The following is an 18,593-nucleotide window of genomic DNA, read 5'->3' as shown; positions in this document are numbered from 1 at the left end:
CCATAACTACTCCACCATATCGTACACTCCCGTGTGCTTCTTTTTCATGCATCTAACAAAATGAGTAATATTCGGTTAGGATTACAGTCAAATGAGTATGAAAAGATCCAAAGAAAAAGCTGGACAAATATTTTATTCAGTCAGAGTGATGATGATGAAGAGGAAACGTCCCCTCCAACAGTAAATAGTATATACACCAATAAATAATAAAAAATAAATTATAAAAAATAAATTATAAAAAATAAATAATAAAAAATAAATGATAAAAAATAAATGATAAAAAATAAATGATAAAAAATAAATGATAAAAAGTATACGATAAAATATAAGTAATAAAATATAAATGATGAGAGCTGTAAATTATGCTACACATATAATGTATATATATGCGTTTGGAAAAAATAAAAATGGAATAATAAAAAATGAAAGAAGCATATCTGTTCAAGAGCATTCATTGCAAAGGGCATACGTACGTCCATATATGCGTATACATGTATGTATATGTGTATATATCTGTTTATATATCCGTATGTATGCATATATCTCTATGCACTTATCCCCGTGTACACAACCGTATAAATATATCCATAACCACTTATCCCTATGATTATCCGTTCAGTGCCTCCCTCCTGCTTCTAAACATTTTGCGCTCCATTATTGTCCTTTTTCCTTTTTTTTTTTTTTTTTTGCCTATTTTAACGAATATATAGAGGAGGGCAAGTTTTACAAAAAGCTGTATGCCTTCATAGAATCAAAAGCTACATACATTAACCTAATATTGAGAGCAAAAAGCGAAGAAGATAAAGCTGTTCCAAAAAATAAATACTCGAAAGCTAGTAGGAAATCGTTCCAAGAAGAGAAAGAAGAAAGGGAAAGATGTTTAAATGAAATCAAGGATATAGTTAAAGGTATATTTCCCAGGCGTTCCGATGAGTACATAGACGTGTACCTTAAGGAAATTATGAGTAAACACTAGTAGATACGCAGAAAAAGAGCAAATAGAGTGCATGAGCATGTTTGCGCGTGTACAACACAGTATGTGCGTACATCCATATACACATATATATGCACATATTTACATACATATGTGCATTTATGTACTCCCATATACATTATATACATATATATACATCCATATACATGTATGTATGTATATATGTATGTATGTAAGTATGTATGTATGTATGTATGTATTATGTATGTATGTATGTAAGTATGTATGTATGTATGTATGTATGTAAGTATGTATGTATGTAAGTATGTATGTATGTAAGTATGTATGTATGTAAGTATGTATGTATGTAAGTATGTATGTATGTAAGTATGTATATATGTATGTATATATGTATGTATATATGTATGTATATATGTATGTATATATGTATATATGTATGTATGTATGTAAGTATGTATGTATGTATGTATGTATGTATGTAAGTATGTATGTATGTATGTAAGTATGTATGTATGTAAGTATGTATGTATGTAAGTATGTATATATGTATGTATATATGTATGTATATATGTATGTATATATGTATGTATATATGTATATATGTATGTATGTATGTATGTATGTATGTCTCTACATGGATGCGCCGATGACGCGTTTCCTCCTTTCAGGTGATCCCCCGAAAGAGAATTGCCACCTTCACAAGAAATTATTCCAAAGGAATGATAAAAACATGTTTGTAAAGCACAATATAATAAGTTATGTATTCAATTTTGTGGACTGTAAAACGTTGATGAAATTTAAGGAGTGTTCCAAAATTGACAACGAAATAGTAAGTTTATATCTTCGAAAAATTTTATATTCCTTATCTTTTAAAGATCAAGAAATAAAAACTAATATACATTACTGGAAAAATGTAATTGATTATTTTTTTTTTAAAAGTGGAAAACTTAAACCAATAGATAGAACATTATACCCTTTAGTATTAAAAGAACTAGAAAAGAATAAAAGTTTTTGTGCTATTACAAAAGATTCAATGGAAAGTACTATTTTTATTAGTTTAGATTACTTTAATGAAAATCTTATATCATGTTGTAATCATACTAATCCTTTACCTCATACATGTATACCTACGAATGAAATACAAGGAATTAAACAATACAAAACAGAAAATATTACTATGGTTGATTTTGTTCAAGAATATTATAAACGATTAACTATTATTGATGATGAACTCATGTGGAGTGTATGTTACTTTAGAAAGTCTACTCAGTTTCTTTCCTTGCTTCTTTTGGAGTATATTAAATGTATGATGCTTGTTCTTAACAAATATAAAGGGAGCTGTATTTTTAAAAAAACAGAATATTTGGTTAATTGTGGACATCATATTACTCATCGTATTTGGATACAGCTGTTTTATGAATACGGAAACGAGTTAGTTGATGTTCAGGAGAAAAGGAAAAAAAAGAAAAAAAAGAAAAGAAACGCCCAAAATGATCATAAGGTTTCTGCGGCTGCCGCGTTTGATGCTGATTATGGTGGTCAATACGATAATGATAATGATTATGCTGATGATGATTCTACCAACAACAACCGCACCTTGTACTTAACCATCGCTGACCATTACAAGTGGGATGCATAGGAGGGTAAACCCGCTCTTAACTTCACTCCTTCGTTCACTAGTTTATTCATTTGCCCTTTTTTTTTTTTTGTATAAGGAGGGACAACGACAGTGCGGACACTGCCTCCATTTCGCTTGCATTCTCCCCCTTGAGTCTTTTTTAAAATTTACAAAAAATAATTTTAAAAATATTCTTATTATAAAACTGTTTTCATTTTTTGTTCTTATTATATATACACAAATGAATTTCCACTTTGAAAATTAAAATAAAATAAAAGATAAAATAAAAAAAAAAATAATATAATAAATAGTACTAATGATAATTAATAGTACTAATGATAATAAATAGTAATAATGATAATAAATAGTAATAATGATAATAATAATAATAATAATAGTAATAATAATAATAATAGTAATAATAATAATAATAGTAATAATAATAAGGGTAACTATTATTATTATTATTTACAGCAATGAACTGTAAAACGTAAAAAAATTATAAACACAAAATAGCTTAACACTACTTTGCGTATTCAAAAAATGGAAACTGCAATGGGAATTTGTTATGCGTGTTAATAGCGCATAAGTATACACATGCCTATACAGCCACACTCATATATACGCATACACATAAACATACATACATATATGTAGAAATCCGTGTATAGGTGAACACTTTTTCTTGGGCGCTAAAAATTTTTAATTTATCGCTTCTTTTTTAAATAATTAATTATAATAAGAAAAAAACATATACATTAAAAAATAGAAATAAACAAGAGAACGAATAAATAATGAGTAATAGTAAAATTTTGAGAGTTACAAATATGCTTAGGGGAAAAAAAAAAAAATAAGAGTCATAACAAAGTTGAATGTTATATATCGAAGGATCCAATTGCCTATTTCTTTATCCCTTCTTCTTCGGTCCTATTATATTTGAAAAAAAAAAAAAAAAAAATTCAAAAATTTTATGTAGCAAACAGTGTAAATAACAAAAAATATTTTATTACAATTTTTGTATGACCATATGACACAGTTACATATAAAACCGAAATAGGCATATTATCTATAAGTCCATATTATATACATGTACATATATTTGTACATTTACACACATATTGAGCTCAGAGCGTGTAAAAAAAAATAAAAAATTTTACCGCTCATCCTTTTTGTTCTCGTTTTTTGGAAAAGACTTACACTCCCCTGGTATAAATGGACAAACGTCATTTATATATATATGGGCAAATTTTTACATTAAAATTGTACTTCTTTTTTTCATTTTTCATTTTTTTTTTTTCCTTTCTCTTTTAAAATGTTTACTTTCACTGCTGGATGAAAATGAGTCCGAGTCGGAGTCCGAACTTTCACCAAAGTTTTTTGGCTTGTGGTATATACAACATACTATTTTGACGATGTGTTTGAAAAAAAAGCGGAAAATAATTATGTGTACAGATACTATACATGCGTACATGAGTACATAAGTACATAAGCACTAAATGGTAAATAATAAATACAAAATGCCTCTTCGAATATCGCATTTGTGCATACACTTTAAATGCAAGAATTTTCATGTTATTTGTGCAATTTTTGCATGTACATAACATTTTATATTTCTTTCTCTCCATGTAACTACCTTTTTTCTACTCGTCACTCTTAATTTACATTCTCATTCTCTATCACTTTTTTATATCTCTTTCTCTTTCCTATTTCTCTTTTTGACCATCTTTATAAACTTACCTTTTGATGACTTCTTTTGCGCATTTTCATTATCCACAGTGCTATCATCCCACCTAACCATTTTTTGAGGTGATAACTTTAAAATTCGTACGATTGTGTTTTGATTTCCATTTTGGTCATTCCTCGTATTGGTTTCTTGAACATACGTAGTCGTCGTTGTTGATGACGAGTGAACATGAGACATTATAGAAATATGTACGTATATGCACTTTATATATATATATATGTATAATATGTATATATATATGTATAATATGTATATATGTACAAATTCGTAAATGCAAACATGTACACATATACAAATATAGATAACATATATGTATATTTATATGCAGCTAAAAATGCCATCAAATAAACTTCATTAGAGAAGCACGGAAAAGGAATACAATACGATAAAAAGAATTAAATGAAAAATGGTAACCAACAACTTTAACAGTCTTATTAATACTATACACTCCTCCTTTCGCTATGTGGTGCATGAAAATGGAAATGAAAAAAATATAAACAAATTTACAAATAGATATATAATAATATTTAACAGTCAAATATGTATATATAATACATACATTTAATGAGTGACAATAATATTTCTCATTTTTTCAAATGTAAATGAGGAAAAAAAAATTAAGAGCAGGTAATACCCTCTTTTTATAATTTTATAAAAAGCAAAAAATATTTATTTCTTCCAATGTATTAAAAAAACATCATTTTTTGGAAAAATAGAATTTATATGTTATCACATTTTGTACATGTTCCAATTAAAAAAAAATATACTTCTGTATATATGCACAGTTATATATATACATACAATTGATACATAATTACTTGCACATATATTTACGCTTCTTTTTTATAGTAATCTCTACGCGTAATTTTATTTTAAAGGAGATGGATTTTAAGCTTTTTAATAAATATTACTATGTTCAGAATTCATAATTTTTTTTTTTTTTTTTTGCTTTTCGATAAACATATTGTCAATCAGCCATTTTTCCTTTTCCTTTTTTTTTTTTTTTTTTATATCATGTTCAGAAAAAAAAAAAAAAAAATTCGATAAAAAAATGGTTATTTTATGAATATTATTTTTCAACTTTTTACATATACATGGTTAATGCGTATAATATATATATATATATATATAAATATACATATGCATATTCTTATATATATTAAGTATATGTAAAAAGTACACTGAGAAAAATAATATCTGTAAAATGAGAAGAAAAAAAAACTTGTTGAATAATTCCTTAATTTATGTTTTTATTTTCACTGTATATTTTTAAATTATGAAAAAAAAAAAAAAAAAAAAAAAAAAAGTAACTTTATTAAAATTGTATGAACAGTTCATAATAATAATAATGTAAAGCGTATATATGTAGAAAAATGTATGAATGTATAAACACGTATACATGTACATTTTTACATATTATATACGTGTTTAAACATATGTCATATTTTTATCTTAATATAAATTTTCATAACATGCTTATGTTGCATATATTACAAATAAGTGGTGAGAAATGGAAAAAATAACAAAAAAAAAGATATAATATAATAAAGTAAAATCAAAAAGTATAACGAAATTGAATGAAGTAAAACGAAATTGAATGAAGTAAAACGAAGTTGAATGAAGTAAAACGAAATTGAATGAAGTAAAACGAAATTAAATGAAGTAAAACGAAATTAAATGAAGTAAAACGAAATAGGATGGAATGAGGTCAATGTACTATCATCATAATAAATGAAGGATTGCAAAGGGTTTATGAAAAATTAAAATATGTTATATTTTATTTAAGTGGTTGCAACTTATTACAATCATATCTATATCTATATATTTATATATATGTATATATGCACGCGTATATATACATATGTGTCTGCGCGCGTGTGTGTGTGTGTGTTAACCTACACACATCATGGGACACCTCTTACAACATTGTGTTAAGTTCCACTAATAAAAATATTATCTCAGGTGTTCATGAAATAAAATATAATCATTTATTTATTATGCCTTTAGTATTTTAAAGCCTTTACAAATATGCATTTGTGCAATTATTTATTAAACTATGTTGTTCTCATCTTGCATAATAACACATATTCTTCTCATTTTTTTTTTTTTTTTTGTACCACAATATGAAGATCATATACATATGACAACTCGTATGCCACATATACAGTGGCACACATACGATGGCATACATACAATACGTACATGATGGTTGTACATGCGTAATGGGAATTTTATGAATACCTTGGTGCAACTTATAATTTTCTATATTTCCTTCTCATCTGGCCTCAAATATCCATTTGAAAGTAATTACATTTTGTAAAATTAAATTCTTACATATAACTGTAAAGCAAATGCCAACCGGTGCATTATATATATATATATGCGCCAATTAAAATAGTCTTAAAAACAAAAAGAATATTTGGTAAATAATTAAAAAAAAAAAAAGAAGAAAAAGAAAAAAAGGGGACATTAAACGAATCAATTAAAATTTCAGCTTAACAGTTCAGGAGAATTTTTATTTGTTCTGAGCTCAAACTACATTTGCATCTTCGCTTATTTTAATTTTAAATTGATGCTGTAACATTTCTTTGCAGTTTAATTACTACCATTACTAATACCAATACGATTATCATTATTATTACCATTCCTATTACTACTATTATTAATTTTAATATTATTTTTATTATATTTTTTTTTTTTTACCTGTTTTTACAAATTCAAATATCTGCAATCTATCCGAATACTCAAATTACGTAAAAATCCCCAAACCAACCTCCTACACATCAAATGCTAAAAGGGGGATAAAAACATATATCTTTTCCTATTTCTTGTATATAAATGCATATATATAGCTATAAATATACATGTACACATATATACATACACATATATATATATGATCAAATTTCGTAACTTTCATAATCATCTTCATTATCATCACTGTCCTCCTCATCTTGCAATTTTTCCTTTTTTTTGGATATTTGAATTAACCCCTTTTTTTTTTTCCTTCTTTTTTTTTTTATTTCATAATTGTCATCTACAGAATTATCATCATTATCATCATCATCATTTTCTTCTCCTTTCTCATTTCCATCCTCTGCATAATCAAAAATGTGGGTTTCATCAAGTTTTCTTTTTTTCTTAATATTTTCATTACTAACAAAAGTTAAGTAGTTAACAGCATCATACATTTGCCAAATGTTTTCTATAACTTTGTTTTCATTATTTATTCTTCTTAGTTGTATAGGATTTACTGCAGATACAATTCCAACTGATATGAAATTATATATATCATAATAATTATAAGGACCATAAATATTATTGTTACTATCACAATTCCATTTAAATTGCCATTGTATTTCTATATTTTCCTTGTATTGTTCTAATTTTTTACATAAGGATTCAAATTCATTTTTTGTTAAAAAGTACACATTCTTATATTCATTCGTTAATTTTTGTGTTAAATCAATTAAATTGTTAAACCGTCTTTCTATTGTTTTGTAATCGAGAGTTATCTTTTGATATGCCTCTTCTAATTTTTGCAATTCTTTTAATTTTTCATCATCCAATACTCCTGTCTCATTTTCTTCTTTATTAGTAGTTATGCATTCTTCACCATTCATCGACTCCCAGCATGTGTCAATGTTCACTTTGATAACTTCGTTAATATTTTCCTCATTTGCAGTTGCCTCGTTAGTAGTTGCCTCGTTAGTAGTTGCCTCGTTAGTAGTTGCCTCGTTAGTAGTTGTCTCATTAGCAGTTGCCTCGTTAGTAGTTGTCTCATTAGCAGTTGCCTCGTTAGTAGTTGTCTCATTAGCAGTTGCCTCGTTAGTAGTTGTCTCATTAGCAGTTGCCTCGTTAGCAGTTGCCTCGTTAGCAGTTGCCTCGTTAGCAGTTGCCTCGTTAGCAGTTGCCTCGTTAGCAGTTGCCTCGTTAGTAGTTGTCTCATTAGCAGTTGCCTCGTTAGTAGTTGTCTCATTAGCAGTTGCCTCGTTAGAATCCTCCTCTTTCAGTTCTTGCTTCACTTCTTTATCCTTCACCTTCTCCTCTTTGACATCTTCCCTTGGTGGGGGCTTCCCCACCATTTGCTCTTCATCGTGTTTCTCATCATCTGCTCGGTCCTCCTTCCCATTCACTTCATTCGTGTTATCTACCTTCACCTTGTCCACCTTTACTTCCTCCTCATGTTGTTCATTAATATCATCCCCCTCGAGGTTGTTGTCCTGAGTATTTTGCCTCTTCCCCCCACTATCAGAGTAGTCCTTCTTCCACCTCCTGCTCCTTTTAATATTAACTTGCAATATATTTCTTTTATTTTGTCCTCCATAATTTGAGGGAGGTCTATCTGAATGCATATCGTTAAATGACTGACCATCAATTACAACCGTATGGTCGTCAAGCAATGTAGACTTTTCTGCATCTGATGTAACAAAAGAATTAAATTTCTGTAATTTCAGTTTACACTCGTTTAAATAATTTTTACATAATTTTAAATCATTCTTATATCTTATCATCGCTTTAATTGGTGTCTCTTTGTCAATTAATAAACAGGACAGAGAGTATAGCGCATCGTATATATTCACAGTGCGCATATAATTATTTAAATTATTACTACTGCTATTACTACTGATATTACTACTGCTATTACTACTGATATTACTACTGCTATTACTACTGATATTACTACTGCTATTACTACTTATATTACTACTGCCATTACTACTGCCATTACTACTGATATTAGTTCTACTATTACAGTTACGGTTACCACTGCCGTTACTGTTATTATCACCAATCGTGGACATAGCTGCATTATGTATTTTTGACTTTAATTTATGATTGGAAAATGTCGTAAATGGATCCTCTTCATCTACTGCTTTTAACCATGCCTCTTCAACATCCTCATAATCATAATCATTATAAATGTAATTACCATGTTTGTCTATATATCCTTCTTTTAATTCATTTTTCATATTAAATGGCTCAATATCATATCCGAAATAATCTTTACTATAGTTTGTCGTTCGCTCCTCCGCATTTATTAATGCTTTTTGTATATCGTCAATTTCGAAGGAACAGTCCTCATTGAACGTTTGATTAAATCTTTCTCTTTTAGTTACATAGTCTTTCACACCATTACTGCTGTTGTTGCTGCTGTTGTTGTTACCAATATCATCAGCACTGGTGCTATCATTCATACCCTTTTTTCCTAATTGTTTTTTTGACTGCTCCCCTTCCTTATAGTCCTCATCAGCCTCCTTACTGTTTTCAAAAGGTTCATCATTATTATCGTAAGCTGCAGTTCTGTCTTCTACATTTAAAATTGTATCTTCATTTTTATATTCCCCTTCATTAAAATCAATGTTATACATTTCATTGTAAAAACATTCAATATAATTAAAATTGTTTAAGGCAAAATTAAAATAATTATTTTCATTTTCATCTTTTTCATAATATATGGTTTCATTTTTATCAGAAAATTGCACTTTTTTTTTTTTTTTTTTTTCAATATCGTCTTGGTTTTTCTTTAGCTCATTTTCTATTTTCACTAGATCAACCTCTATGCTGTCCTCATTCAGCATTTTTTGGGGCACTCACGAGGGGATAGCGCGTTCGAATGTGTACGAATATATATATATATATATGTATATATATATATATATATGTGTACATATATATTATACTTCGAGAATTGCGTATATTGTACGTATACAAATGTGAATATGCAAATTCATATATATATATATAAATATATATATATATTTATATATGCTTATATAAACACCTGTTTACCTGTACGCATATATGATATATACAGATGCTTATGCGGACTTATCAGAGCCGTATGTACTACTAAGAATTGCTTATTCTGCTCTGCTTGTGCAAATTTTACAAACACAATTAGAAGAAAACAAAAAAGGTAACAACAATGCTTATACATAAAAATGTAATGTTTATCATGTTCTCCGCTTCAAAATATAAAAATATTTTCATATAAATATTTACATACATGTGCATACATACATATATACATACATACATACATATATACATACATACATATATACATACATACATACATACATACATACATAAGTATATGCTGAACTTAATATTTATTACTACTAATTGAGCAGTTATCCAAATACATTACAAACGTTTCGATTTATTTGTAAACATCTATTTTTATATTTTGCAGCTGGAATGATTTTTTCAAATAAAAAAAAATAAATAAATAGTTTTCGATACAGCTGAAAAGCGAATAAGGAACAAAAATACGTAAAAAAAGAGCTAGGAATAAAAGCGAATGGGAAAAAAAAAAATAATAAAATAAAAAATAAATATAAAAAATAAATATAAAAAATAAAAATAAAAAATAAAATGTATATTAAAACATACTGATGATATATATTAAAACGCAAAAAAATCCCCTCTCACATTTACATAACAAAATAAGAAGAATATATAGTTATATATTTTTATGCGGTTTGTGTTTTTTTGAATTTCAAAATGTTCGGCCATATAATATGGTACAATATGAAAAAAAATAAAAAAATATAAAATAATAAATACCCCACATTACATAGCTACAAAAAAAAAATATTATTTGTAGCTTCATATATATGTATGTATATAAAAAACAAAAAGAAAAAAAAGAATTCTTGTTTTTTTAACAACGGCATATGAAAAAAAAAAAAAAAAAAAGTCAAAAAACAAACAGGACATAGGTCATTTCATTATACATATATATCGTACCTTACATATAGATAAAAGAAGAAGAGCGAAGAATGGATAACTGAGGAATAAGTATACTATAAAATTTACAAATTAATTAAGAAGGATATTTTTAACAGTTAATCTTTAAGAGAAAAGAGAAAAAATATAGGAAAATAGAAAAAGCAAAAACGAAAAAGCAAAAACGAAAAAGCAAAAACGAAAAAGCAAAAACGAAAAAGCAAAAACGAAATAGCAAAAACGAAAAAGCAAAAACGAAAAAGCAAAAACGAAAAAGCAAAAACGAAATAGCAAAAACGAAAAAGCAAAAACGAAATAGCAAAAACGAAATAGCAAAAACGAAAAAGCAAAAACGAATAAGCAAAAACGAAATAGCAAAAACGAAATAGCAAAAACGAAATAGCAAAAACGAAATAGCAAAAACGAAATAGCAAAAGGAAAGGAGAAAAAGGAAAAAAAAAAAGAAAACATACGAAAAGAGAAAAGGGAAAAAATTGCACTTAAAATGCGATAAAAAATGCATTTAAAAAAAGATTAAAAAATTTGGGGAAAAATTTTTAAAAATTTTAACATATAAACTTTTTATTCTGAAATTGAAGTTTAAAAGAATATGGAAGGCTGTGCATAAATGTACATTTGTGTATATATGTTTGTATGTACCATCAAAGGAGTATGATGCTACATATTGCATATATATACACACCATATATGAGCACATACGATTATATGTACATGTACAGGTATATGAACTAAGTACATATACATATATACGAATGGAAATATGTACGTATCCAAAAATTTTGAGATAAAAGATTTAAAAACAATATGTATCACTTGCACGAAGATATAAGAAAATGTAAAGTACACATATGTCTTTCTATATATATAACGTAAATATACATGTTACATATTTTCAGAGTACATCTTTTTTTAATTAATAGCAACGTATGAAAGAAACGCACTAAACATGTGGTTGACATTAAAACAAAACAAAAAAAATGAAAAGGAAAAAATAGGGCATACATACATACATTTATGTACATACATATATAAACATACTAATATATACACACTGAGGATAATTAGACCCATTAATTCTGTTTCAAAATTAAAAGAAAAAATTTAACCCGTAGGGAATAAAACAAAACAAAACAAAAAAAAAAAAAAAAAATAATAATAATAATAAAAAATAAAATAAAGTAATATAAAATCTAAAAGTATATATGTAAAAGGAAAGTACGTCCTTTTTGCGGAGAAAGTGGGCTTACGCTCTTTAAAATCTGCATTATGTATGCATATCTGTATACATAGCCATATACATATATGCGTATATATATGCTTATACATATGTGTGCAAATATGCTTATACATATGTGTATGTATACTATGGGTGGTACTTGACGTGAACTCCTTCATTCGTTCCGCCCTTCATTACAACTGCTACTGCTAACACTTTTGCACATGGTACGTAATCAGACGTGGTTTTTTTTCCCCCTCTAAAATGTATGTAAATATAAAAAAGAAAAAAAAGGCACATACGTTTTCATACTTGTCACTTATTAAAATTAAGAAGCCAATTAGGAACTATTTGATCGTGTTTCTTTAAATGTTCAATTAGCTTGTCAATTATTTTCTTGTTTGAACTATTAAAGTAATTTATTGCTATTCCTGTTTTTCCAATTCTCCCTGTTCTTCCTATCCTGTGCATGTATTGTTCAAATTCGGAAGGCAAATCATAATTTATTACTAATTCGAGATCTGGGAAATCTAAGCCTCTTGCTGCTATGGATGTAGCTATTAATATTTGAAAAGATTTGTTCCTAAACTTTTCAAAAACTAATTCCCTCCGAGCCTGCAGCGATTTATACACGCAAATAGTGGTATGAGCAAAGGTGAGTATACATGCAAATGTTATCCCTCATTAAGATTATGTAACATGCATTACGAAACGTCCTTGCCCATGCAAACACAGCCCACATGTTGACATTTTCAGTGGGGGAAATAAATTGAAATACGTAAGAATATAGTTAAGGACATAACATGCAAGCAATATTTAATGGTACCACGTTTCTCTTAAATATATATATATATATATATATATATATATATGCATACATACACACACATGCTTACATATACACTCGTGCATGCATAAATCGCGCTTCACCTGATTCATCTTCCCATGTAAATAGTTCACGTTAAAGCCTTTCGACTTCAAAAAGTTAAAGATGTGATTAATAGAAGTTCTCAATTCCACAAATATTATCGCCTGACCTTGTAAGGTTCGAATGTCTCGAAAAAGTTCATTCAACTTTGATTTCACCGGTACGTATTTGACAATCTGCGAAAAGGCGGGCACGTCAAATGGGGAAAATCATCGATAAAACGGGAAAAAAAAAAGAAAAAAAAAAAAAAAAGAAAAGAAAAGAAAATAATAACAATAACAATAACAATAACAACAAACGAAAAAAATAAAAGAATAAAATAAAAAAAATAAATACTTTCTTTCAGCATTATATATACGTAAATGCAAATAATACAGACACACATTCGTACAAACATGCGCATATATATTACGTGAGCGCAGGTGTAGGTACATCTCACTGAGCATGTTCCTAAAATAATCATCTGCACACAGTCCTACCTGCTTGATGGAATTTTTAACATCCTTTTTTTGTTTTATATTTAAATAAATATAAGGGGTAGCTATAAACTTTTCAATATCATCTCTCAAATTATCAGACAAGGTAGCAGTGAAAAATATGGTTTGCCTTGTTTCACTTGGGCATAAATCCTTTTGAAAAATTATTTCATCCATCTGATTTTTCAAACCAAGAGATATCATTTCATCAGCTTCGTCAAAAATTAAATATTTAATAAAAGAAAGACTAACTTTGCAATTGTTTAGTAAGTCTAGTAACCTCCCTGGGGTTGATACTATTATTTCGGCTTGCCTTTCATTTATTTGTACTATCTACTTGGAAATAAGGAACATTCTCATTTTTTTATGTTTACACACATTAATATGTACACATGTATACCCACATACATATATTCATAACCACATGAACATGCAATAAAAAAAAAAATAAAATAAAAATACCTGGTCTTTCATCGTTTCCCCCCCGTAAAAGGCCATACACACAATGTCCATGCCTTTTGTTAGACTATTTACCTAAAAAAGCACAAATATTTAATCCTATATATACATACATATATATATACATATGTGTGCATTTTTTTTTTTTTTCCCCATCCATAATATTATGATTCAGCAATAAAATAATTCTACGCCTTATTATAGTTCTCTTCTTAACGGCTAGCCAAAAAATGACAATTTTGCAAATTAAAAAAAAAAAAAAAAAATTTACCTCCTTTTGTATTTGAATAACCAGCTCCCTTGTTGGACAGAGGACCAGACACAACGGAGAAATGCATGCATATGCTCCAGGAAAATGAGGCCGAAGAATTTCATTATCTTTTTTAAGATTTGAAATTATAGGACATAGAAAAGAAAAGGTTTTTCCACTTCCTGTTTGTGAAGAAGCAATAAGGTTCATTTTTTTTTTTATTATCGGTATTGAATATTTCTGAACAGTAGTCATTTGGTTGTACCCCTTCATACAAATATTTTTATATAAAATATCTCCACATAATGTGCTTTTAAAAAAAAAAAAAAGAAAATAAAGATGAATACGGCAAATATGTACATAGTGTACGGAGAACAAGTAAAACGGGAAAAAGGATGGGAAGAATTACGCACAAGGAGTGGCACAAGCATATTCATATAATATATATATATACATATATAGACATATAAAGACACATATAAACATATATTTATGAACAGTTTTCTACACATATATAACGTTATTCCCACATATGGCATGTACATGTATGAGTCATTTCGTATGGAAGCATATATTACCTTAAGTCTTCTAAGCTGCTTAACGGACTAGGAATTACAATTTTTTCCTTTCCATAACTTCTACATTGAACAAAATAACATTCATCATCGAATATATTGCATTCGTATTTTTTGTCTACTTTATTCATGCTTTTTTCATCATACTGGATAAATCTGTTATCAGCATATTTGTTTAATATCATATTATCGTGTCGATCAGTTTGCCCCTCATTATAATGTGTATGCCTCTCATCACTATATTGCATATGCCGCCTATCATCATATTGCACATGCCGCCTATCATCATATTGCATATGCCGCCTATCATCATATTGCATATGCTGCCTATCATCATATTGCATATACATCTTATCATCAAAGTTCTTAACATTCGTACAATCACCTTGATTATCCCATTTACTTTCGTACTTCTTGTACCTCAGATAATCATGTTTGTTCTCTGTGGGTGAAAAATGGACATTCTCCTTAGTTTTATATTCATAATTACTTTTATATAAATTTTTTTTTCTTTCATATGAATATTTTCTTTTTTCATCATACGCCATTTCCATCTGATGTGTGTTATCACTGCCATTTTTATTGCTATAACTATTACTGTTATCATTTTTACTATTATTCTTTTTATTATTATTAATATTATATACGTAATTATTATGGCTCACATATGGTAACCTTCGATAGTTATCAGTTTCATTATGTAAACTACTAATTCTATCAGTACTATTAATATTATTATTGTTACTACTATTGTTACTGCATGGACGACCTTGAGCATTTTTCGAAAAAAATAATCGCTTTCCATTATTGTTGTTACTATTTGAGATAGCAGAGGTATATGATGAGTACTTCTCAATCGAGTTATTTCTTATCTTCATGAAATCCCTGTAGTTATTCGTATTTTCCATATTTCCAATTGATATATTATAGGGGTCTTTAGAATAATTTTTGCACTTCCCGTCATTTGCGCCAACAGGGTGCGTAAAAGGAACGTTATCACTAGGGCTACAATTATTATTAATGTTACTATTATTTTTATCATTAATATTCCTATTACTACTACTGTAATTCCTATAATTATCATTCAGGCCACTATAATTGTCCTTCACATCATTATCATTGTCATTTATGCTTCCGTAATTGTTGGCAAGGTTTTTCTGGGTGGGCATGTTACTGCTGTCCCAATGAGCCCAATAGTTTCCCTCATCATTATTAGCGTAAAAATTGTTCATATAATATTCATCATTAGGAATATTAGAAATATTAGAAATATTAGGAATATTAGAAATATTAGAAATATTAGAAATATTACAATTATTAGGATTATTAGGAATATTACAATTATTAGGATTATTTGAAATATTACAATTATTAGGATTATTAGAAATATTACAATTATTAGGATTATTTGAAATATTTTCCCAACTATAAACGTTTTCGTCAACATGTATATTCACACCATTCCCATGGTTAGCGTTACTCACATCACTCGCATAAACAGCACAATTGAATGCGCATTCGACATAGTTTTGATAATCTCCCTCTTCTCCATTATTCTTTTCTTTATTCTCGAGGGTCATCAGATATTTATTTATCACATCGTTTAATGAACAATTTTCATTATCTTTACCAATACTATCATTTAAATATGCACTATCACAATTACCTTCGTTAAGATGACTTGTATCATGTTCAAATGTAATTACACCATTATTCAGATCCTTATAATTTTTAAAATTTTCGTTATTATCAACTATTTCATTACAATCGTTCTTATCAAGATCGTACCTATTTATAGCACTTTTTTCAATTCCTTCTTTATTTTCACTCATTATTTTCGATTAATAAAAAAGAAAAAAAAAATGCTTCCACTATGATTATAATATATGTATGTATATGGATATATATATATATATATATATTTAGATATATCACACTTATCTTATTATATCATAATTGTGTACGTAAAAAAAAAAAAAAAAAAAAAAAAAAAAAAAAAAGTCAACGCACAAATGAGGAAAAACTCACTTGCTGATATATTTGCAAAGTTGTTTTTTCATGATGAAGTTGTAAAGAACTCTATTGCTTATTTTCGCACTTTCGGTTAATTACAGTCTTTACCTACTGGTGCTATTTATGAAGCTTCTTAATACTTGTATCAATTCCTAACACACTTCCTACCACTTTAGTTATATAAAATACGGAAGCACTTATAAAATTTAGCTTTCTTCGACACTAAAACTATTTGTACTTTCTTCGAAAAGAAATGTATTCACAAATACAGTACTTTTCATTTTCCCTTTTACTGACTTCCACACTACAATTATTGTTCCGTAAATACTTTTATATTTAATTAAATTAATAATGTTACTAAATATTTTATTTGATTGAATGATAAACTTTTTTTTTTTTTTTTTTTTTTCTTCACTCATTTACCTGATTTTGTTCATAAAATATAATTTTCCCCCATTTTATTTGCACTAGCGCTTTTGAGAAATTGTCATTAAGTAGTTATCGAAGTTTGTTAAAAGAATCTATACGTATATGAGATATGTATGCGTATATGAGATATGTATGCGTATATGAGATATGTATACGTATATGAGATATGTATGCGTATATGTCATATGAATGCGTATACGCAATATGCAAATGTATATACATTATGCACATCCATATATATATATATATATATGTACTCATATACGAACATATTCATACTTATATACCTGCATACTTACTCAAACGTACACTCGTACAAACATTCATTTAATACGTTTATGTGAGTACACGTACGTATATTCAATATGTATATCTTTCACCCACATATATAAACTTCTTACAAACACGAATTTTTAAAAACTCACTTCTAGTGATTATATTGTTATCTACGCCTTTTAACAATATACATAATTTTATAAAAAAGTAAAAAAAAAAAAAAAAAAAATATACATGCTGACTATTTTCGTAAAGTGTATTATTTTATCAAAATGAAGAGAAAAAAAATAAAAATTGAAAACATCACTTGCTATTCCAGCATGTGTACACATATGTACATATCCCAATGCATATATGTATACATACACATTCTACACATAAACGTATATATACATGTACATGTACATATACATATATCCACATATATATATATATACATATATACATATATCCATATATATATATATATATATATATAATACATGACACTTGGTCATCTTAGCAATATCGAATTTTTGTCATTTTGTTTTCAACTTAAAAAAAAAAAAAAAAAAAAAAAAAAAAAAAAATTATTAAGTGTAAAAGGTCAGGTTAAAATGATGCATATTGAACATTCATAAAAACTGTAAAATGAAAGAAATTTTTTTTTTAATTTTTTTTTTTTTGCCCCTCCGCAATTATTATATCATCTAATGACAGAAGTATTTCGTATTTTTCGAAAGGTACCTGAAGGGACTGCATCAAAAGAGTAAAATACGTTAGATAAAATTAAATCATTTAAAATTATATATTAGATTGACATAAATTAAATCATATTGCAGAAAAGAATCAAAAGGTAAAATATATAGATAAAATATATAGATAAAATATATAGATAAAATATATAGATAACATATAT

General features: G+C 27.4%; 4 protein-coding genes across 4 annotated transcripts; 1 reads left to right on the top strand and 3 right to left on the bottom strand.

Annotated features, from left to right (window-relative positions):
• Positions 1 to 60: 60 nt before the first annotated feature.
• On the top strand, positions 61 to 2,594 carry MKS88_003380 (uncharacterized protein; the record flags this gene model as incomplete). Its single annotated transcript, XM_067216467.1, has 3 exons — positions 61 to 187; positions 711 to 965; positions 1,624 to 2,594. 3 exons carry the CDS (start codon positions 61 to 63, stop codon positions 2,592 to 2,594), a joined length of 1,353 nt encoding a protein of 450 aa, XP_067073111.1.
• Positions 2,595 to 3,472: 878 nt separating this feature from the next.
• On the bottom strand, positions 3,473 to 4,494 carry MKS88_003379 (protein phosphatase inhibitor 3; the record flags this gene model as incomplete). Its single annotated transcript, XM_067216466.1, has 4 exons — positions 3,473 to 3,500; positions 3,731 to 3,776; positions 3,894 to 3,974; positions 4,311 to 4,494. 4 exons carry the CDS (start codon positions 4,492 to 4,494, stop codon positions 3,473 to 3,475), a joined length of 339 nt encoding a protein of 112 aa, XP_067073110.1.
• A 2,723-nt stretch (positions 4,495 to 7,217) lies between these two features.
• MKS88_003378 (protein GEXP15) lies at positions 7,218 to 9,899 on the bottom strand (the record flags this gene model as incomplete). Its single annotated transcript, XM_067216465.1, has 1 exon — positions 7,218 to 9,899. One exon carries the CDS (start codon positions 9,897 to 9,899, stop codon positions 7,218 to 7,220), a length of 2,682 nt encoding a protein of 893 aa, XP_067073109.1.
• A 2,705-nt stretch (positions 9,900 to 12,604) lies between these two features.
• MKS88_003377 (DEAD/DEAH box helicase) lies at positions 12,605 to 16,809 on the bottom strand (the record flags this gene model as incomplete). Its single annotated transcript, XM_067216464.1, has 6 exons — positions 12,605 to 12,904; positions 13,220 to 13,393; positions 13,697 to 14,026; positions 14,156 to 14,227; positions 14,424 to 14,712; positions 14,981 to 16,809. 6 exons carry the CDS (start codon positions 16,807 to 16,809, stop codon positions 12,605 to 12,607), a joined length of 2,994 nt encoding a protein of 997 aa, XP_067073108.1.
• Positions 16,810 to 18,593: the final 1,784 nt, after the last annotated feature.

This window comes from Plasmodium brasilianum, chromosome 10 (assembly GCF_023973825.1).
Source record: "Plasmodium brasilianum strain Bolivian I chromosome 10, whole genome shotgun sequence".
Lineage (NCBI taxonomy): Eukaryota > Apicomplexa > Aconoidasida > Haemosporida > Plasmodiidae > Plasmodium > Plasmodium brasilianum.
This window is presented reverse-complemented; position numbering and strand designations above follow the sequence as displayed.